This window comes from Miscanthus floridulus, chromosome 10 (assembly GCF_019320115.1).
Source record: "Miscanthus floridulus cultivar M001 chromosome 10, ASM1932011v1, whole genome shotgun sequence".
NCBI classification, from domain to species: domain Eukaryota; kingdom Viridiplantae; phylum Streptophyta; class Magnoliopsida; order Poales; family Poaceae; genus Miscanthus; species Miscanthus floridulus.
The window spans coordinates 117,958,222-117,981,815 of record NC_089589.1 but is presented as its reverse complement, the minus strand read 5'-3'; the positions used below and the strand labels follow the sequence as shown (position 1 = coordinate 117,981,815).

At 42.4% G+C, this 23,594-nt stretch overlaps 1 protein-coding gene across 1 annotated transcript; it reads left to right on the top strand.

The window, feature by feature from the left end:
• The first annotated feature begins 461 nt into the window (after positions 1–461).
• Positions 462–23,594, top strand: LOC136485467 (disease resistance protein RGA4-like). Its single transcript, XM_066482343.1, has 2 exons — positions 462–1,534; positions 21,218–23,594. Exons 1-2 carry the CDS (start codon positions 876–878, stop codon positions 22,947–22,949), a joined length of 2,391 nt encoding a protein of 796 aa, XP_066338440.1. The 5' UTR covers positions 462–875; the 3' UTR covers positions 22,950–23,594.

The following is a 23,594-nucleotide window of genomic DNA, read 5'->3' as shown; positions in this document are numbered from 1 at the left end:
AGATACTTGGGGACCAACGCACAGAGTTTTCGAACTTTTTCTTTTTGCACGTAGGCACCTGAAGAACAATTTAAATGCAGATCTGTAAGCCCACAAATGCACTTAGCACCTTGTGACTTGTGACTGGCAAAAATTGGAACACAAAATCCAAATGCTCACCAGTTGGCACATGCATTATTAGGAGAAGGACAGCTCACAATAGAAAAACTACTTTTTTTAGCTTCACCTCTCTCTATTCCTTTGCGAGAGCATGGAAAAAACAGCTCACAATAGCTCATGAAATTATTGGTGAAGCTGTGCCAAATAAGAAAAATGCGGATCTATATACCCACAAATGCACTTGGCACCTTGTGATTGACAAAAATTGGAAACACAAAATCCAAATGCTTGGCTGTTGGCACATGGCATTATTAGGAGAAGGACGTACAGTGACTGGTCTTCTGTGCAGGTCGTCGGCTCTCCCCGCCCCACGGTCCACCCTCCAGAGATCTCTTAGCTACTAGTAAGTAGATCTATCGCCTCTCACTGGCAAGAAATGAAATCGAGCTCTTGCTCGATCTGGCCTCTTGGCCAAGCCTAGCTAAATCGCCTCTGCAGACCACCTCACCACAATCGATCACCTCCAATATCCTAGGTGCTACTAGCTTTAAGTGCACCGCAGATGGATGTTGTTAGCTCTGCTATTAGTCTGGTAGATGCATCCCTGAGTAGATGCATCCCTGAGTCTCCTCAGCAAGCTCAAGGCATCTTACAAAGAGCATGGCAAGCATAAGATTTCCGACGGCGTCAGGTCCATCCAAGGCGACCTGGAATCCATAAAAGAGGCCCTCCGTAGAGGTTCCGAGAACGCGGAACAGCAAGGCATCCTCAGCTGGATGAACAACCTCAGGTGCATAAAGATAAGAATCGAGGATGTCATGGAGCTTTACGACCTGGAGTTTACAGGCCAGACCGGCGGGCACTTTGAAGGGATCGGTGCGCGTGTCGCGGAGAAGCTGGTGGACAAGGGCAAGCGGGTAGTCGGCCCCGGAAGGAAAATTCGCAGCTATCTTAAGGAGATCGAGAATCTCAGCGACAGTGCTAAGAAGAGGGCGGACGCCTTCCTGCCATTCTCACGGGGACAGCAGCCTTGCCAGACCACAAGGAAAGACGAGGAGAAATACTTCTGCCATGATAACGAGGCTGAACCAATAGGCTTGGATGCACCCAGGAAGGAGCTCGTCCGGATGTTGAGCATGAGCAGCGCGACGCTGCTCAGAGTGGTCGCCATCGCAAGCCCGGACAGTGAACTTGCCAGAGCGGCGTACGAGAATGTCCAGTCCAAGGAAGAGTTCACATGCAAGGTTTGGGTCACGGCGTCCTCCAACGACGACGATGGCAAGAGGCTCCTCAAGGACATGATCGATGGACTAGGCCAACAAAAGCAGCGCAAGAGGCTCCTCAAGGACATGATCGATCGACTGGGCCAACAAAGGCAACGCGGGAAATTTATCCGGCTTGCACAAATCCTGAGAGATTTCCTCAAGAACAAGAGGTGTGTGTCATCCCTGTCCTGTCCCCCTTATTTTATATTGCCCTTTTAATTTCTTCCACTTTATATATAGATTAATCTTTTCTATACATGCACACTCAACCCTATGAACGCACGCACGCACGCAAACCCTACTCTATGAGCTTCTTCGAAGACAGAGTCAGCAAATCCTTGAGATTGAGATTGACAAAGTCACCACATGCGCCTGACTGTTGATGGAAAAAAGTCGCCTACCACTAAATGCACAAGGTCGTTAAATCCCTGACTATTCGCTCATACGGAGAGTCGAACCCAGTACTTGAAGTGCTACCGAGACTCTTGTAGGTCACAAAACCTTTCGTAATTGTTGATGGAAAAACGTCGTCTACCACTAAATGCACAAGGTCGTTAAATCCCTGACTATTCGCTCATACGGAGAGTCGAACCCAGTATTTGAAGTGCTCACTACTACAGAAATGAGATCTAGTCCCGGTTGGGAACTAGCTCTACTCCCGGTTTCCCAACCGGGACTAGCAATCCAGGGCTAAAGGTGTTGTTCTTTAGTCCCGGTTTGCCACAACTGGGACTAAAGATCCTCCCAGCTTTAAAAAAAATTAATGCCTCCCACCGCTGCGCCCTGTGAGATTCGAACCCAAGACCTCATGCACTGCCTCGCGCGTAGCTTACCACCCCACCTACACAACACATCTAACAATGGATGAGATGCTTTCCTTTTGAACTAACCCATCCGGGGACCTTTAGTCCAAGTTGGTGTTACCAACCGGGACTAAAGGGTCTATCTTTAGTCTGGGTTGGTATTACCAACCGGGACTAAAGGTTGAAGGACTTTTAGTCCCGGTTTAGCCGTTGGGCAAGGACCTTTAGTCTTGGTTGGAGACATCAACCGGGACTAAAGGCCTTCTAGTCCCGGGGGCAAAAAATGCCGAGGCTAATGCCAAATTGGGACATCGTTCTAAAATCTGTTCTCTAGTAGTGGCTATTGAGACTCTTGTAGGTCACAAAACCTTTCGTAATTGGTGGGCACGTTACGATGACATATTTGAATCTAAAAATGTATGAAAATAAACGTGACACCTCCATGTGTGCAAGACTGACCCACTAGTATCACAATCACATACAGAGAACATGCATGCTAACAATGCCTACCAATATAATGAATGCCACCTGCATTGTATATATTAGTGGTCTCCCACACTTGTCAAGATGATTGAATTTCCTATCAAGAAATTATATTTAAAGTTATGGTTAAACTACCAATATAGACGTGCCAAACATTTTAGTTAATATATATAAATATATATAAAATAACAACCTATATAAAATATATGTCATGGTTACTAATATGGTTTTAAACAATTTGTTAGTATCATAAGTATATGAGTTGTTAAGGAAATATTTTTTATATGATGAAACATAACATATATATTTGTTTCTCATGCATGCTCACACAATGTGTATGTTTACTTTAATCAAATCTTACTATATTAGTATTGATAGAGGTGGTTAATTATAAACATATTATGCTCTATGGTTATCTAAACAATTTTCTTGTAATAGAAGATGTTGATAATTTCGATGTAGATTTAAGGGGGTATTAAAAATTTCTAATAATGAGATGAAAATTAAGTAATGCACAAATTATCGATCATAATAAGAGGACCTGGGTAATTAGATGCAAATTTAGATCTACTTTAAATCATGTTTCGTAATAGATATATAGAATCATGGGTTACTTTATATTGTTTTACACAATAGCAAAGATTGTTAATTAGTGAATAGATTCAATATCTATTATTATCAATGGTGATTAGGTTATACCGAAATGATAGTCAGATATTTCTAATTTTTTGAGAATTTCTAAGATCTTCTTTTGTTTTCCTATTAGACCTTGTGAGGATTAACATGCAGGCTCTATTAGGACCTCTAGTTAGAATTTCTAGTATTTATCTTTTTTTTTCTAATGTGACATATATTTAGTTGAAACCAAATCTTAAGATATATAAAATCTTGTTGCATCCCTTTTTGTGACTTCATAAATCTATAGTTTAGCTTAATCAAGTTGTTGTAATTTTTCACATGTTAAGTAGAAATTCAAGTGTTCTTTATCTCTTATTCAAAAATTGTCTTTTATTAAAAAAATTCTAGGTCCTAATAGTATTTTTACCACATGTTAATTTGAAACTTAGCTTGCACCCCAGTGCCGAACATGTTGAATTTGTTATATCATAGGATTATGTGTGTGTAGTTTTGTTTTATATATCATAGAGTGCTCAAAATTAAATTACTAATGTTGATAATGACATAATGTTTCAATCAAACTGTATAAACTTATTTAAAATAATAGCTTATGATGTTTATTATCATGGAGTATTAAATTAAAATGAATTGTCAGTGTCACTGCTACATGGTTTGTTAAGTGAACATTTTTGCATACTTCATAAGTTATTAAAATAAATATTTATACTAATGTATACATGTGGATAATTAGATGCAAATATAAGAGGTTATTTTGAATTATCTTCAATAATGGCAAAGGTGGATAATTAGATGCAAATATAAGGGATTATTTTGAATTATTTTCAAAGTCGCAGAGGCAGGTAATTTATCTACAGATCTAGGGAGTTATTTTAAATTATCTTTTATAACGACAAAGACGGGCAATTTAGATGTAAAATTAGGGGTTACTTTATGTATTTTTCATAATGGCAGAGGTAGGTATTTTTTTATAAATTAGAATAGATCCAATGTCTATTGTTAGTGGTGATGATTAGAGTCTATCATATTAGAGACCACATGTCTTTGATTATTTTGAAAATTTCTAGGATTTATCTTTTTCCTAACACGTCTAGTGAAAATTAATATGGTGCCTCCATTAGAGCCTCTAATTAGTATTAGTAAGATACCACGAATGGGGCTAAGTGCTTCAAAAAAAACTGTGGAGGATTCAATTTAATTCGATTCCATTTTCTAATTACACTACGGGATACTGTGTATTTACCGAGTGTGAGTAACACTCGGCAAATAGTGCTACACACTCGGCAAACTCTTTACCGAGTGCCACACTCGGTAAAGTGGACTCGGCAAACAACGACTCGGTGAAGTTATTTTACCGAGTGTCTAATATCGGCGCACTCGGAGCAGAGAGTTACCGAGTGCTACAATGACACTCGGTAAATAATTATGACTTGACGGTCGTCAGCCTCCAAACTGACCGTTAACGGCGACGTTTACCGAGTGTCACTAGCAGCACTCGGTAAATAAATTAGCATTTCGTGATTAAAACAATTCCGCAAATAAATGTTTTGAATAATGTTTACCGAGTGTAGCTCCTAACACTCGGTAAAAGAATAACCATTTTCGTGATTAAAACAATTCCGCAAATAAACTTCAGGAATAATGTTTACCGAGTGTTCGCACTCGGTAAAAAGTAGTCAAATATTTCCGAGTGGGGACGCGGCACTCGGTAAAAAATGGCACACTCGGCAAAATTCACAGAATCAGAACCAATTTGGTTCTGTTCGCTGTTTTACCGAGTGCTACACTCGGTAAAACTGACAGAATCTCTGTTTTACCGAGTGCTACACTCGATAAAATATGTCCACAGAATTTTTTTTATTTGTTTCAGTGCATATCCAGTCACAATAAGCAACAAAATCACAGGAAATTATAATAACATGACAGATAGGCAATATATATCACATATATGTCCACAAATGTCACATCCACTCACAATAACCAACATATGTCGACAAGCACCATGCAAAGTCCACAAACACCATCAACATATGTCCAAAGTCCACAAAGTTCAACCAAGTCCATAGTTCAACATACAAACCCATCAAACAAGGTCGGATGGCCTGTCACATGGTCGGAGGCCTGCGGAGAAACGGAGTCAAGTCCAGGTCTTGATCACCCTGCATATCGTTGTTCGATCCAGCTGTAGAAGGTCCCTAGAATGAGATTGCACATGTGAGTTATCTGGATCAAAGCAAATTCTAAGGTCTAAGCTATGGTAGGTCAAACTAAGGTATAAGTCGAAGGTAGCTCTATATTACACGAAAGTGAAGAGTGCATCTAAGTGACTCACAGGAGTGCCGTCGCGCGGAGGTGGAGGCACCAACGGTATCATCGGCGGCGGCGGAGGCGGTGGAGGCTGGCCCATGCTCTGAGAAAAACGGGCCATGTACTCGTACCAGTCCTTGTGCGCCTGCTGGAAGGCCTCAAGCTGGGCCTGCACTCGCGCCCTCTCCTGTGCCAACTCGGCCTAGTGCGACATCTCGAGGGTCTGAAGCTGGCTCTGTGAGGCCTGCTGTGACTCCTGCAGGGCTTCAATCTGGGCCTACAATTATTTATCACATAGTTAGAATACAAATAAGAACGAGTAGAAAATGAATGGACAACGAATGCAACAGAACTAACCTAGAGTGCTACCACCTGGGGCTATGAGCGTGGGCGTATGGCCGGATTCGAACTCGTGCTCCGGGCTCTAATCTGGGCGAGTGTCTGAGTGTTGGCCGTGTCTATGGTGCTGTTGCCCATATAGTACCGCCCGTGTGGCTTACCTGGTCCCAACCTCATGACGATGTCACCCTCGAGGTCAGCGGTGCTCGGATCAAATTCTGACCCATGGATCTCTCTCGGCATCGCCGTGTACTCGCTGAGGCGCCTGTGCACGCTCGGGTTGCTGTATGCCTCGGGCGGGTCCTCCGCGTTGTAGACGAGGTCGGGGTCCTTTGCCTTGCCCTTGTGTGCCAAGGCATATGCCTTGAACAAGGCGCACTCCTGGCCAGGGTGGAACCGCATTTGCAGGAAGAAGCACAACAATAAGATATTATGCATTCAGAAGTTAGCATAGCAACAACGAAATGAAATCCGCGTACATATCTGGCTGCATATTCCTTGAGGGTAGTGGGGCCTTGTTTGTGCGAGGAACCCTGCATCATCGCACGGCAACGTGAGCGTACGTCGTGATATTGCTCGTACTCCTCACTCAACCACTTGTCCACAATGGCCTCCCAGCAGTTGTCCATCCCCGCACACCAAGCAGGAGGCACCTGCACATACACGAGCACATGACAAATCATAAATCAATTTCAGTGCAATTAATTGCAGACGATGTAATCTCATGTTTACCGTCAAGTATTGCTCCTTAGTCAGGGGCAGGTGCACTGCCTGTGCTCTGGTGACTCTGTGTCCTCTGCGGGCATGGTAAATTCTTCTACACAGGAGCTTTGTCTCGTAGAAGAGGTCCTGCACTCGGTGAACACAGACTCTGTTCACCACGTCATCCGCGTCATCTCTACATACTCCCTCCGCCAAGGTGTAGTAATCCTACAAGCAAATACAGTCAGTAATATACAATTAATATGATTTTATTATCAGCATAGTGCGATGAACACGTACCCACAACTCTTTCATCACCCGGTCGGCCTTGCTATTATAACACCTGCCAACTCGATCAGTCTGATCGCTAGCGGCGTGCCAGTGGGACCACTTCATGGCGGGCTGCACAACACCATCGATCCTCACCATCCCAGGGTAGTTTGCCCTGCACAGAAGACCCAGGATCCCGTTTACTCGGCGAGAGTGACTCCCTGGGATCACCATTTCCCAATCCCTGCACAAAGTTATTGAGATTGAATATTAGTTTCTGTTATAACTTAAAAACTTGTGAAGTAGTGTTAACATGCAAAAATTACTTACTTAGTTCTGGAGGGTCGAATCACTGGCCGTCTCTGTATGGGTAAGTCTAGGAGGCGCGACGACCCTCGCAGCCAAACCGTAGGCACCCCATTTTCCTCTGCCAGCAAGTCGGCATCCTCCTCACGCTCAGCCCGCTCGGCCTCATCCTCCCTCCGTGCCTCCTCCACCGCCTCCGCTATCTCCTCCCTGGTCTCCTCCTCCTCCTCCTCCTCCTCCTCCGTGGCCGCTACGAACTCGTCATCGTCGTCCTATGGAGGAGGTGTCGGCTCTCGACGCCCTCGTCGTTGCCGTCCTCCTCCTCCACCCTGGGCTCCACCTCCACCCTAGGCTCCACCTCCACCCTAGGCTCCACCTCCCTGGGCACACCCTTGTCGTCGTCCTCTCCTCCTCCCTGGGCACGCCCTCCACCCTCAGTCTGTGCACGCCCTCCTCCTCCACCCTGGCTGGACCCCTCACCACCAGCCAGTAAGGTCATAACCGACCTAATCTTCCTGATTCCACCGCCCACCATCAATCACCTGCAACAAAAGGAATAAACTATCAGTACGCATATACAAAAGTAAATGTATCATACATGTATAAAAGAGATGCAAAATAAGTAAATGTATCATACATGTATAAAAGAGATGCAAAATAAGTAAATGTATCATACATGTATAAAATTGCCATAAGTACTACAGATCTTACATGTACTAGAAATAATCATCAAGATCATCGATAGATGGGCCAAAAATCTCATCATCGCTATTGTCGACGTAATTATGATCATCTCTCAAAGTCTCATCACTAGCGACACTGCCTGAATGGTGCTGCTCAAGTAATAACAAGTCCTTCGCGTTGTGAACCTCCTCTCCATCATCCCCGTCAACAATGACCGTATCATTGTCTACTTCCATTGCGAGATCTACATCTAAGACAATCTCAAAACTCCCTTCTAATCCTTCTTCTTGAAAGAACTCTCCGTCATATGTGTTTGCATCGATGTTATAATCATCATCGTTTGGGACGGGTACTTTACCATGCGGCGATACCTTGTACACAACATCATACGCCTTAAGACAGTCTTTGGTTTGGCACGGGTATGAGAGATAATAAACTTGCGTGGCCTGTTGGGCCACAATGTACACGTCGTCTCCTAGCAAGACGGATGACTTTAGAACTTCAACTAACCCAAGCTCAGGGGTCTTTATCACTTCTTTGGGATCAAACCAATGGCATTTGAATATGACAGGACGAAGAGGTACACAACCAGGAAACTTGAGTTTGTATATTTCTTCAATTATTCCATAGTAGTCCAACCCATCTGTGCCTGGCGTGAAAACACCGGTATTTGTGGTTCTTCGATTCGGCCGACTCTGCTCGTGCCGAGTTGTGTGAAAGCGATATCCATTGACATCGTACACAGAGAATGACTTGACCCTAAATTCAAATCCATTGGCAACTTGCCTCAACTCGGCACTCATAGACACGTCAGTTTTGGCCTGCTAGTTCAAGTAGGATGATTCGTTATATATTTGTCGAGTTGAGAGTTAAGTACAAACAACAAATGAAATTGAACAGTACCTCCTCCTTGAACCAACAAATAAAAGTGGGATTTCATTCTCCCGCGCCATATCTTAGAAGGGTTTCAACTTCCGCTTCGGTGGGTTCCCTCCGTGATGGACGATGGTAGAGGAGAACAAATTTGCTGTAACGGCCGTTAACAAGAGGGTTGGATGGGTGCATGCGAAATATTGATAAGAAAAGAAACAAGTTTGTGTAAAACTTACGCAATGTATGGGCCAACCTCTTCAAGGTTCCGCAACACATACAACTGGATAGAGCGCCACTCTTCTAGGCTCAACATCTTCAAGGTAGGTTCACTTGCACTTCCGAGTTGCCCTCGGAAAAGGCTGAGGGTCGACTGATTGTCGGCAGCATTGTAATGAGGGGGTGGATTATGCACGTTAGGAAGGTTATCGACATAGTATCTTGTTGTGAAGTATGACACCTCCTCCACAATGGATGCCTCTGCACAGGAAGCTTCAATTTTGCATTTTGTTCTAAGAACCTTTAGGCATTGCTCAATTGGATAGCACCAACGGGCATGCACAGGGCCCCCCATTTTTGCCTCATATGGTAGGTGCAAGAGCAAATGTTGCATCGGATTGAAGAAGCCGGGGGGAAAGATCTTCTCCAACTTGCAGAGCAACACCGGGGCCATTCTTTCCATTTCTTCAATCTCGGTCCGAGATATCTCCTTAGCACATAGCTTGCGGAAGAACATGCTCAACTCTGCCATCACTCACCAGATGTGATCAGGGAAATAGCCACGAACCATCACCGGAAGAAGGCGCTCAATCCATATGTGGTAATCATGACTCTTGAGCCCTATGATTCGCATGGTACTTAAGTTCACACCCCTCCTCCAATTCGCTGCATACCTGTCAGGGAACATCAACGATTGGAACCATTGAAGAACTTCTTTCTTTTGGGCCCTCGTTAGGACGAAGTCGGCCTTAGGCTTCTTCCATGACTTCCTACGTAAGGGAGGCAACATGTTTAGCTTTGGTCTATCGCACAACGTTGCTTGATCCAATCTAGCCTTGACATTGTCCTTTGACTTTTCCCAGTCCATGATTGTGTGAAGGACCGCCTCGGCAAAATTCTTTTCAGTGTGCATTACATCAATGTTATGTGGAAGAAGTAGGTCCTTAAAGTAAGGAAGCTTCCATAAGCACGACTTGTGTGTCCAAGCATGCTCTTTTCCGTATCCCACGAAGCCCCCCTTTTCATTGTCGACCACAAGGCCATCTAACATCTCAAGAACCTGGGCACCTGTCATCATTTCCGGTGCAGAGTCTTCCACTGTGACACCTTTTCGAAAGTTCTTCTTGTCTCTCCTGAATGGGTGGTCAAGAGGGAGGAATTGTCGATGTTTGTCAAACGAAGAAAACTTGCCCCCCTTCTCCAACCGAAAGAACTCCACAGCTGACTTGCATATCGGGCATGACATCTTCGTGTGAACACACCAGCCACAAAATAACCCATAAGCCAGGAAGTCATGCATGGAATAATGGTACCAAATATGCATTCTGAAGTTTGTCTTTGTGAATCGGTCGTATGTCACTACCCCTTCGTCCCGTGCACGGACCAAATCGTCTATCAAAGGCTCCATGTACACACTCATATTAGCCCCCGGGTGTCCTGGAATTATAAGTGACAAGAAAATATTTTGCCGTTGAAAGGCGACGCCAGGTGGGAGGTTGAGAGGGATGACGAATACGGGCCAACATGTGTATGGTGAAGAACCCATTCCATAAGGATTGAACCCATCAGTTGCCAATGCAATGCATACATTACGAGCCTCATCAGCTTTGTCGGTATGCTTCCGATCGAAGCTTTTCCATGATTCACCATCGGACGGATGTATCATCTTGTCAGTGTATCGGTGTCCAGTTTTGTGCCACGTCATCTGTTTTGCGGATTCCTCGCTCATGAAAAGCCGTTGTATCCTCGGTATGAAAGGAAGGTACCTCAGGATCTTTGCGTCGACTTTTGTTTGCGTCTTCCGACCATCACCAGATTCTAACTCAATGTACCTAGATGCCTTACACTTCGGACAGTACTTATCGTCAGCATGTTCTCCCCTGAATAAGATGCATCCGTTCGGACAAGCATGTATCTGCTCGTACGATATCTTGAGTGCACGAAGGATTTTATTTGACTCATACGTGTTCTTTGGCAGAACGTGTTCATCCAGAAGTAGGGTGCCAACTACTGTCAACAGTTGATCGAAGGATTCTCTACTCCAGCTAAACTGGGACTTCATAGCCATTAGACGTGCAATGGCATCCAGTTTAGAAACATTGGTGCGCCCGTGAAGGGGTTGTTGTGCCGCATCCAACATGGCGTAAAATGCCTTTGCAGTTTGCTCTGGCTCCTGCTCTGCACTTCCTTCATTGAAAGCCATGTCATGGTCATTTAACATTTCTGCCACCCCGGCTTTAGAATCAAACTCCTCGATCCGTTGTCTCACGACCTCTTCTCTCGCACGATGGCGTTCACCATGCATGGTCCACCGGGTATAGTTCTCTACAAATCCATTGTTGACAAGATCTTTAGTCATCTCCTCATATGTTTTCATTGCCTTGTTCTTACACTTCCTACAGGGACACCAGGCATGTCGCCGTCTGTTTGCAAATGCCTTCGTCATGAAATCATTGGCCTTCTCAATCCATTCATTTGTGTATTGACCCCTCTTCTAATAGCCCGTGTACATCCACTGACGGTCATCCATCCTAACATATAGACGATATTGCAGTTTAGAGCAATAGAGTAGTAGTGCTAGAGAAAAACCATATGAGATGATAAAGAGACATTCATGATGATGAGATTTTACCTAAGGTTGAAAGGCCGCTATGTCACTTGTAGATGGAGGAATACATGGAACCAATTTTTTTGTAGCCACAAACATCACTAGCAAGATTTATCGAAGATTGAGGTCGAGCATCAGCAGGTTTTGTAGCGTGTCTCAACCATATACCCAAGCACCAGCGCGCGCCTAGCAGCACAACCATGTGGCTAGCACACAAAGGGGCGCTAGGTTCTGTCGCAGCACTATAGGTCACGTGGCATGACACTACCACAAACAAATCACCGATGACAAGCCCTAGTTACTAATGAATAGATTGTTCAAAGATTTTGGACAACAAGAGTGATATATTTAGCAAGTGGAATACATGTTGATGAGATAGGTACATACTTGTTGATAGCATGAGAAACTTGGACTGGATCATGTGGAAAAAAATTAACAAAAGATTGGATAATTTCCATATATTTTGGACAGAAAGGCAACCAATATATAAACATGTATGCTTATGAAAATTATTATCGGTGTCGCAGCACTAAAGGGTAAAAACTGCCGCTTCTCCTTTGAGGAGATCGATCAGAAGACTGACGAGACGATCGCAGAGATCACGGCGAGCGCGACGCTGCCGCGGATCCCAGCCTGAAGCTGGAAGCCGCTGCCGGCGGTGCTGTCGCTCGCCGGGTTAGCTGATGGCGTGACTGCAGGAGAAGAGTGACGACGGTTGATACTTAGCTGAGTACCAGTGGGTTATTGGTATTGGGTGAGACGAAGGGCTCAGAGTTGAGAGCACTCACTCTTGGAGGCGTTGGCGAAGAGGGCGTAGTCCGGCGAGCCCGGTTTCAGGTTCAGCAGGTCTATAGTACACAGGGGAGAGCACCATCACTTCATCAGGCATCAGGAAATAATTAACCGAAAACATGTGCTCTCCCAAATCAAATCAACTTCTAGAGTTATCTTAAGTTAAGAGTAATTTAAATTTAACTAAATTTATAGAAAATAAAAAAGCACCTATTCTATCAAGTTAGCTAAACTTAGATAGTTTAACTTAAAGTGATTCTAGAAATTAATTTACATTGGGACCACAGTAAGAGTGCAAAACATCTGAAATTTTTTAATGCTTAACTATGCTAAAAAAATATCATTTTTTTCTTTTTTAACAAAAAAAAATGGCACTGAACAAAGGTCTGGTCTTAGACAGTAGGAAGTTTGGAGCATGGGCCGGCCTGGCACATGGACATGGAGATCAGATCCACCCAAAGCCGGCCCAATTAGAGAACACAGCCCACTTTGCCACCATGGTTTGATGATTTTTAAGTACTATAGTAGCGTTGACACAACTTAGTACTGTAGAAGACTAGCATATATGTTAGCAGCAAATCATAAGGACACCCTGACTCCCAGCGAACAGGTTTTCCCCAAAATTCACCACCAAAGTCGTTTCCCGTTTGCATAATCATGTTACTGATTGCAACTCTATCAGCCGCGGTGAAATCAGAACCAGCAAATCACCAATTTGGAGCACCAGCAAAATAAATACGTCTGACGATTATAAGAAAGAAAACATGTGGAAACTGAGGACCTTGCATGGTCAGGACGTACAATATTCAGTAAGGAGAGGCGCTAGTACTCACTGATGCAGTCCCGCGGTGGCGGCGGGTGACCACCCTCCCCCGGTGGCGGCGGCTGTGGGGGACCGCCCGGTGACGGCGGTGGTGGAGGGGAGGAGGCGGCCGCGGCGGTGGGGAGGCGCCGGCGACAGCGGGGAGGCGCTGGCGACGGCGTGGAGGGGAGGAGGCGGCCGCGGCGGTCGGGAGGCACCGGCGACGGCGGGGAGGCGCCGGCGCGGGGGACGGCGGCGGTGCGGCGGGGATGCACGGGCGTGTGCGGTGTGTGTGTGTCTGTGCACGATTTGAGGGAGAAACGGCTAAGTGTTGAATGCTTCTGTTTACCGAGTGCCTAGATGTACGGCACTCGGTAAACTCAAGCACCGCAGCCCAATGACATGTGGGCCTGGTACATGTTTACCGAGTGCCCAGATCTACGGCACTCGGTAAACAGAAGCACCGCAGCCCAATGACATGTGGGCCTGGTACATGTTTACCGAGTGCCCAGATCTACGGCACTCGGTAAACAGAAGCACCGCAGCCCAATGACATGTGGGCCTGGTACATGTTTACCGAGTGTCCAGATCTACGGCACTCGGTAAACAGAAGCATGGCAGCCCACTGTGGCAGACAGGTGGGCCGTGGCTAACCTTTACCGAGTGTTTGAGGTCACACTCGGTAAAAGTATCCATTATTTCATGCAAAAGAAAAAAGAAAAAATGCCAATTTAATCCTAAAATTCACCAAACTTTCACATGAACTATTTCATGTCATCTATTTACTATCTAAAAAATTTCAAGTTCAAATCATAATGTTGAATTTCACTCTTAATAGAAATCCTACTCGTCATTGTGAATGTTTAGCGTCTCTTTGGGAGATGTACCGGTTCGGTAGCGACGAATGTAAAAATACTTTCGAAACGTTATGAAAATTTTTCTATAACATAGATGTATGCTTCAATGTTAATTCTTCCAATCTCGTGATTTATCGAGTTCGATTTTAATTATTACAATTAAATTTACACGATATGTACCTAATTTTCATAAAGAATGAAAATTTTGTGAAATATAGTAAATAAATCGAAATAAACACTATATTTTGGAATGGAGTACTAAATATCATATGTGGATAGAGGAAAAAGGATGAAGGGAAAACCAAGAAATTTGGTTGAATTTTACCGAGTGTTGCGCCAATACACTCGGTAAAAGATAGTGTTTACCGAGTATTGTGCACTTACACTCGGTAAAACTTTATTATTACCGAGTGCAAATACTTCTACCGAGTGTGACACTCGGTAAACATTTTCGGTCTTTTTTATTTGCTATGAGCGCTTGATGGGCGGAGCTGTTGTTACCGTGATGTTTGCCGAGTGTATGCTCATAACACTCGGTAAACATGTCATGCCGTGACGCCGTTTGGCGCACGGTTGCTATCCTAGGTGACGTGGCACCTCAATACCGAGTGGCTGTTTTTACCGAGTGCGCCCCTTCAGTAAACTTGTAGTTTTACCGAGTGTCTGAAGTTACCGAGTGTGCTGACTCGGTAAAGCGGTCGACTACCGGGTGTTTATGTTTTTCGAGTGTTGGCACTCGGTAAGTACTGTTTTCCAAGTGCCCCAACTTTTGACACTCGGTAATTGTCGGGGCACTCGGTCTCCGGTAGTGTTAGGTACATCATCGGAATTGATGGCCTTGAGACCACAAGGTACTGGGATGATTTGTTACGTGCTTTCCCTGATGATAACATGAGCAGCAGAATTATTGTCACCACAAGAAAAGATGAAATAGCCGACACCTGTCATAAGAATTGTCCAGTTTATAGGATGCGGCCGACACTTGACACCAAAGCACCTGAGGCGGAGCTCGTCCAGATCTTGTGTGAAGGTACAGCGAGGAAGCGTAGGGTGGTCACCGGCCCGGGTGGCTCTGGGAAGAGTATCCTTGCTAGAGCAGCGTACGACCAACTCACAGAGATGGAACATTTCCTACACAAGGCTTGGGCCATGGCATCCCATGACAACGGCAAGGGCTTGCTACTGGACATACTTGGTCAATTGGGCAAAACAAATGTTAGAGAAGAAAATATGTCACAGCTTATCGATATTTTGAGAGGTTTACTATTGAATGGGAGGTGCGTCCTTTTACCTTCTCTATTGACTTGTACAGATAACAAACCCATGATTCTATATAGGCTAGTACATTTATTTAAGAGAAACACATGTTGCAAGAGTTCAACCCTTCACATGAGCTACTTAAAATAGCTCCCTAAATTTCTATTTACCAACCTCTACCATTATGAAAAAAAATCCAAAATAACCTCCCAAATTTGTATCTAAATTACATACTTTTGCCATTGTGAAAGATAATTCAAAATAAACCACATTGCATCTAAATTATTAAAAGGATAGGTGTTTCTCATTATTGTGAGAATTTCTAGGATTTAATCTTTTTCCAAGTGTTTCCAGGGAAAATTAATGTAATTAGTAATAGTAAGTACTTTAATCATTATCACCAATAATAGCCATTCATTCTATTTAAATTTATAAAATATTACCCACATCTGCCATTATGGAAAATGCATAAAGTAATTCCCTAATTTTGCATCTAAACTACCTATATTTGTCGTTATGAAAGATAACTTAAAATAACCCTCTAAATTATATAAATTAGAAAAATTATTCAAAAGAACCCCTCAATTTGTATCCAAATTACCAACTTTTGCCATTATGAAAGATAATTCAAAATAATTGAGTAACATTGCATCTAAATTATTTAAAGGAAAGATGTTTTTGATTATTGTGAGCATTAGTAAGATTTTTTTTTTTTCTAGAATATCAGGTGAGAATTAACGTGGTGCATCCATTAGAGCCTCTAATTAGTAATATTAAGTACTTTAATCATCATTACCAATAATAGCCATGTGATCGATTCCAATTTATGAAAAAACGCTCCTTTGCGATTATAGATAATGCGTAAAGTAACCTCTAATTTTGCATCTAAATTACCCACATTTGCCATTATGATGTTATCTTAAAATAAACCCCTAGATTTGTAGATAACTTAAAATATCCGCTCACATTTGTATATAAATTACCAAGCTTTGCCATTATAAAAAATAATTCAAAATAACCCCTAAATTTTGTATCTAAACAACCCACTTTTGGCATTATGAAAGATAATTCAAAACAACCCCCTAACATTGCATCTAAATTATTTACCTTTGCCATTATGAAAGATAATTTCAAATTACCCTCTAACTTTGAATCTAAAATACCTATTTATACCATTATAAAAAATAATGTAAAATACCATGAATGATTTTATAATTTACCCATCTTTGTCATTATGAAAGGTAATGCAAAGTAACCCCTAAATTTGCATTCAAACTACCCATATACACTGTTATGAAAGATAATATAAAGTATCATATATTTGTATCTAATTCAGCCATTATAGAAACTAAACAAAAATATCTCTATATCTACAAGTAAATTCTAATATAAGTTACAAAAATAATTCAATATCCACAGAGTACAATATATTTGTAAATTAAGCACTTCTCCAACTGTGACGTTAAAAGCACAATGCTATGTGTTGGTATAAATTAACGCACACAGAAGAATCCGCAAGCGCACGTATATTATACCGATGTAGCACTTCACCGGGTACTGAGTACCCAGTTTTATATCGAACTCGAGGAAACGTGTATGAGAATAACTAAGTCTGAACTTAACCCAACTTCACAATCAAGGCTAGATAATAGGAGTATAAAGGAGACCGCTAAGGTCTTCTAGTTCTAACTTCAGTAAACTTTATCTTCTATTGTTTAATTTTGGGGATATTACTAGAGAAAACACATGCATAGTATGTTTCCTATAGTAACAAGGTCCTGCTAGGCCTACTAATGGGAGGCGGACTACAAAAAATTCAACGAGGCTATAAGAGTCACCATCGCGAGCTACCACTGATCCAAAAAATAGGGTATATCCACGAGTAACCGAGTCTAAGCACCACGCTTACACTACGAATACTACTTTAACCTAGGAGCTACAATGATTAAAGTACTCAAAAGAGAGTCGCAAACCTGAAAAACAATATGAACAAGATGCTTACTTGAATTAGAAGTCGATTACCAGAGAAATCTCAGAAGCAAGCTCATGAAGAACTTGATTCCGCCAGGGTATAAGCCGTAGAGAGAGCACCGATAGGCTGGCACTTCCTTCAAACTCTTCCCTCATGCTCTATCTCTCTATCTCTAATACAAGACTAGATCCTATGGAGGATTAATCTTCTCTTGATTTCTAGCTCTGCTCCAGGTGGAGATATGGATTAGGGTTTCTGGCTTTTCAGCTCTCAGGATCTGACTTGGCATGCCCTAGAGGGGGGGGGGGGGGGTGCATGTCGGTATATATAGGCTGGAGTGTCAATCCTGAGCCCTCGGATCAAACTGACTTGAATAAATGGCGGAGATGCAATCCTTAAGGCGGTGGAGAACCGACGTAGCATCGGGGGTTGACTGGTGGCCCCCCTAGACTGGCCGATCTACATGTGGGACCGGCCGGTCCTACATGTTAGTGGCTCGGGGTCCGCTTCGGTGGAGAGCCTCCTAGAGTCTTCCCACGTAGTTTACGTGGCGGAATTCTATGATTTCCTTTGACCAATAGGTCCTCTTTGACAGTTTTTTGATTAAATCCTGCTGAAAGCACAGATTCACCAAAACTCATGGAAATTGTCAGTTTAAATCCCTAAGTCTATGTTGGTGATCCATTTTAGTCATTTTTGCATGGTAGATTGACGGTTTGTGATTGACCTTAACTACCGTCAACACTATGTTTCACAATGTAGTCTGAGTAAACATGTATAAATTTTGATAAATATTTAGCTTATAAAGCATGGAAAAATGTTTACTTAACAAACCACAAAGCAAAATCGCCGAACACTTCAATTTATATTAATACTCTATTATAATAACATCATAAGTTGTTATTAGAAACAAATTTATATATTTTAAACGAAACACTATGTCATATCAATAATATAATTTGAAGTACTTTGTGATAGATAAAACAATACCACTACACTTATAATCTTGTGATATAACAAATTAAAAAAATTTAGTGCCAAGGTGCAAACTAAGTTTCAACTTAACATGTGAAAAACAATGCTACTAGGACATAAACTTTTCTCTAATAAATAAAAAATTATAGTAACTAGATTAAAAGTTGTAAGCTAAATTATAGATTTGTAAGTTAGCGAAAGGGATGCAACAAGGGCCTATATATTTTAAGATTAGATTTTAACTGAATACATATCATGTTAGGAAGAAAATATAAATACTAGAAAGTCTAACTATAGTCCCCAGTGGAGTCTCCACGTTAATGCTCTCGAGGCATGGCAGGAAATTAAAATGTAGATCCTAAAAATTCCCACAAAATTGAGAAATATCTGACCATCATTTTAGTAGAATCTAATCACCATTGATAATAATTGTTGTTGGATCTATTCTATTTTGTAAATAATTACTCATCTCTGCAATTGTGTAAAATAACATAAAGTATCTATTAACTCTATATTCAAATTACCCACCTATGCCATTATGAACATGATCTAAAGTAATCTTTATCTAATTACCACTCCCCCCTATTATGATACAATAATTTACATAACTACTCAAATTCTTATCTCATTATTAAAAACCTAAATATACCCTCAAATCTACATCTAAATTATCAACATTTTTTTGTCGGGGGTACATAACCGGGTACCCCCAAGACACGGATAAGAGAGTCGCTTAGGATGGCCTAGATGACCATGGCCTAGCTAACCGTGGCCCGCCTCGATCTCTCGTCCCCCAGCTGTACGAGGCCCGTCTCGACCTCTCCCGCCTCTCGACCATGCACCGCATGGTGACCTCGACCACCTCCGGCCTTAGCCTCTAGGAAAGGACAGAAGGTGGGTGGATGCATTAAATGCACATGCCCGAATAGGACAGGCACGCGCACACTCCACCAGGTACGAGAAGGACAACCACCCCTCTGACCACCAGGTCCTGGGGCACGGCGTCATCTTGGGCAGCACTCCACTGACAGACAAGACAACACCGGGACTCGGCTACGTCACCCCGCGTGGCTCAGCATTGTCCAAATCCCGTCTAGCTTGATAGACGGGCGTACGATCACACCTAATTAATACGGTATGGGAATCACGACTAGGAGTCAGCTCCTCACAAACCGGCCACATCCAATGTCCCCGACCCGACCATGAGAGGTCGGGGCAACAGGGTCGCGACCCAGGGAGTAGGTAGCCCACAATGGATAGCCACTCTTCTCGTATAATGACATCACGACTTCTCCCTGAAGAAACGGACGCCAGGACGGAGTCCACGATGACTACAACGAGCTCATGCTGTGGAGGAGAGTTGGTGAACAACCACTACTCCTATGGCACCGCCACGGCTGGCACAGTGCCGCCACCGTAGGCCATGCCTTGGTGTAGGGAGCAAGGCCTCGACGACCATGCCTAGACATGCATATAGAAGCCGGGACAAGACAGGATGGATTGCTGACCAAGCTTACTAGCTTCTCCCTCCCTCGGGCTCCTGACCACTTGGGTCAGGAGAACCTTACACTTCTGCATGTAATTACCTAGCCCACGTGGCTATATAAGGGGAGCCAGGCCTTTTTCCTAGAGGATCGATTTCCCCTGCCTCTATCTTTCTACCTGTAGAACCCTAGCTTGCATACCCCCTGTTGTAAGCCGTTTGGAGCACTTGAACTTGAGGAATACGTACTCGTAGTCTCCGGCACTGGACGTAGGGCTTCGTCCCGAACCAGTATAATTCCTTGTGTCTCGAGTTCTAGCCATTGATTCCCTTGGGTAGCGCGACGCTAAATTTACTCGTCGGTTCTCAAAACACCGACATTTTATTACAAAAAATTGTTAAATAATCATAAAACATATATATGTTTCTACATTTCCACTTCTATCTTTATTAATATAATAAAATTTGACTAAAGTAAACATAGACATCTCGCCAGCGTGTGTGATCGATAAATATATATGTTCTGATTCATCATATAAAAATATTTTTTTTAATAATTCATATACTAATGATACTGAAAAATTATTTAAAAACCATTTTACTAACCGTGACATATGATTTATATAGGTTGTTACTTTAGATATATTCATACATTTTAACTAAAACATTTATCTCATATGTATTGATAGTATAACCATTACTGCACATATAATTTCTTGCTTCAAAAACAGAATCATCTTGAGAAGTCGGGGATGACACTGGTGGTTATAATTTCTCGGCCTTTAAGATTCAAATAGTTGACCATTACAAGGCTTAAGTATTAAAATACTCTTGATGTTAGCACTGCTACCTCGTCATCTGAGATCTCGGTTCAAACTTTACCACTTATCTTAAATGATATGGTGCAGATTTCAATTATTGCTTATGCTATTGTAATATATAGGAATGTAGTCAATGACCTAAAATCCTCCTTTTTAAAAAGTAAAAAAAGAAAAGTCTATAAAATATACAATAATCACAAGGGTTTCAACATAACTTGAGGACAAAGAACTATAGCAATCAATAAGAATAAAATTAAAAAAGAATATCAAAATTTAGATTCATGACCTCATAAGATATATGCTGCAACAAGAACCACCATAATCAATGCTAGGTTTCAACTAATTATATATTGAAGATATACAGAGGTGTCATGCAAATAAAAACTATGAATATGAATAAAAAAAACATATAGATGAGTCCCTTGCAAAAAAAAAAAAAAAAAATTAATTAATAAGTTTATGATAACTGGATGTAGACTACAGAATATGTACTATGCTTATTGTGTTAGAAAATGAACAAAGAGAAAACATATAATTTAATATAAGTAATTTTTATTAGTCAGATATATTAAACAGTAACTAATGCTTATATCTGCTAATATTATTGCTCGTGCGAGAGCATGACTTGATGGGCTAGTTAAATTAATTTGATTTTTTTTGTAATTAGGTACATTATCGTAATTGATGGACTTGAGACAACTGGTTACTGGAATAATGTGCTAAGTGCTTGCCCTGATAATAATAAAAGCAACAGAATTATCGTGACCACGGCAAGCAACAGAGTAACCAATACTATTTGCCAAGGGAATGGTCCAGTTTACAAGATGCGGCCACTTGACAAGAACTCTGCTAAGCATTTGTTGGGGAAAAAAGTGATGTTTCCCCGGAATGTAGACAGAGATCGTCTGATGACGATGATCTTAGAGACATGTGAATTCCTTCCCCTTGCAATATCTAATATGGGCGATTATATGAGAAGCTTAAATAAAACTTGGGACTATGATGAGTGTGAGAAGGCTTGCACCGACATTGGTTCCCTGCTGGACAATAACGAGATAGAAGCATTCCGAGGAATGAAGCACGTGGTTAATCGTAGCTACACCAGACTGAGTGTTAATGCAAAGGCCTGCTTGCTGTCAGTAAATATATATTTCAAGAATCTTGTCATCGAGAATCATGTCATAAATGATCATGTCATCAAGGGAAAACCTCTGATCAGGCGATTGTTGGCTGAAAGGTTGATATCATCATCACCATCATCTTCGGTCGATGGCTTGGCAAATGAATGTTTCACTGAGCTGATAGAGCAAAACTTCATCGTGCCAGTGGAGGTTAGTATCAGTGGACAGGTGAAGAGGTTTAGAGTTAACCGTATGATGCCGCTGTTTATTCATGACAAAGGGCACCAAGAGAATTATGTCACTAGGATTGATATTCGACCGGGCCAGGACGTGGAACCATTGTCACAAGCTGATATCACTCGATTGTATCTCAAGAATAGCAGTAGTGAATCTGCTAGGATTGGAGGGAAGGCTAGTACAACTCATGTCCGGCTGCTCACATATCATGGGGAGGCAAGCAAAGTTCTAATGGACTTCAATAACTACATGTTTCTGCGAGTACTGATTTTAGAAAATTGTGGAAACATGAAGAACGAGCATCTTCATACAGTCTGCAGCCGACCGGTATTGAGATATCTGAGCATCAGAGGCAATCAAGATGTGACCATGCTTCCAGCGAATATTGTGAATATGCGATCATTGGAGACGCTTGACACAAGGGACACCAAGGTAAACAAAATTCCCATGGATGTCATTCTACTCCCGGTGCTACTTCACTTGTTCGGGAAGTTCCAAATAATTTTGAAGAACAAAATAATGTTTCCCAAGAACTCCAAGGTGCAGAAAGTGGCAAAATTCATCTCCAATGAAAACCCATTAAGTAATTTATTTGAAGGAAAAAATGACTTTCCAATTGAGAGCTCCAAGCTGCAGACTCTGGCAGGATTCCTCATCGACGAAGTCCCATATTTTGTCACGTTATTGCCTCGTATTCCCATGTTGAGTAAGGTTAGAATCTTGTGTGGGCAGACTGCGCCCAATGAGATGGTGACAAAAGATCTTCTGAAGTCTTTAAAGAGCTGCCTTAAGAAGGAAGTCAAAGATGGCAACTCACCTCTCCATTCTTTGACAATAGATTTCCATGGTCGCCCCCTTAACTTCCTGGATAATCTTGAGATAGAACCTCCGTGTTTGCTTCGCTCCCTCAAGCTATGTGGAAAGCTGACCAGATTGCCACGGTTCATTCTACCATTATCAGACAGCCTTGAGGAACTGTGCCTTTCCGAGACTAATCTTGGGGGCCGTGACCTGCTGGAGCTACGCCACCTGAAAAAGTAGCAGTTTCTCAAGCTGACCGGAGATTTCTTCGAGTTTGAACAACTTACTTTTGAACCTCATTGGTTCTGCACTCTGCAGCGTCTATGCTTCGACGTTCCTAAGGTACCCAAGATTGTCCTGAAAGAGCATGCCATGGAAGGCCTCGAGTCCCTGCAGCTGGTGTGTAACGAACTGGGTGGCGTCAGCGGCATCTTGAACCTGAAGCAACTAAAGGAAGTAATGTTCTCTACCAGAGTAAGTGGAGCAGGGGCAGATGACTTGTTGAAGCAAGTCAGCAAGCATAGCATGAAACCAAAACTCCTTTATGCTGATGGATCCAGTCGGCATATGTTGTTGCAGTGATGCCTCAGCTAGCTTAGCTGTACGTTTGCCTATCTCAGCGCAAGACGTTAAACTTGCAGAGATAAAAGCTGCAGCTATTTACTATTCTCTCTGGTCACAAATAAGTGATGTTTCAGTTGTTTTATAGATAATCATTCTTATCTTTGATTACATAATGTTTTTTTACCCGTGGACACGTGGTGTTTGAATGTGTGGAAGTGAAGGCAACGCATATGGTTGACCAGCTGTATTCTTTATCAGTTAGACAATTGTAATTAGCTCTACTTCTTCATCCTTTTACGACTGTTTGACATCCTTCCTTAA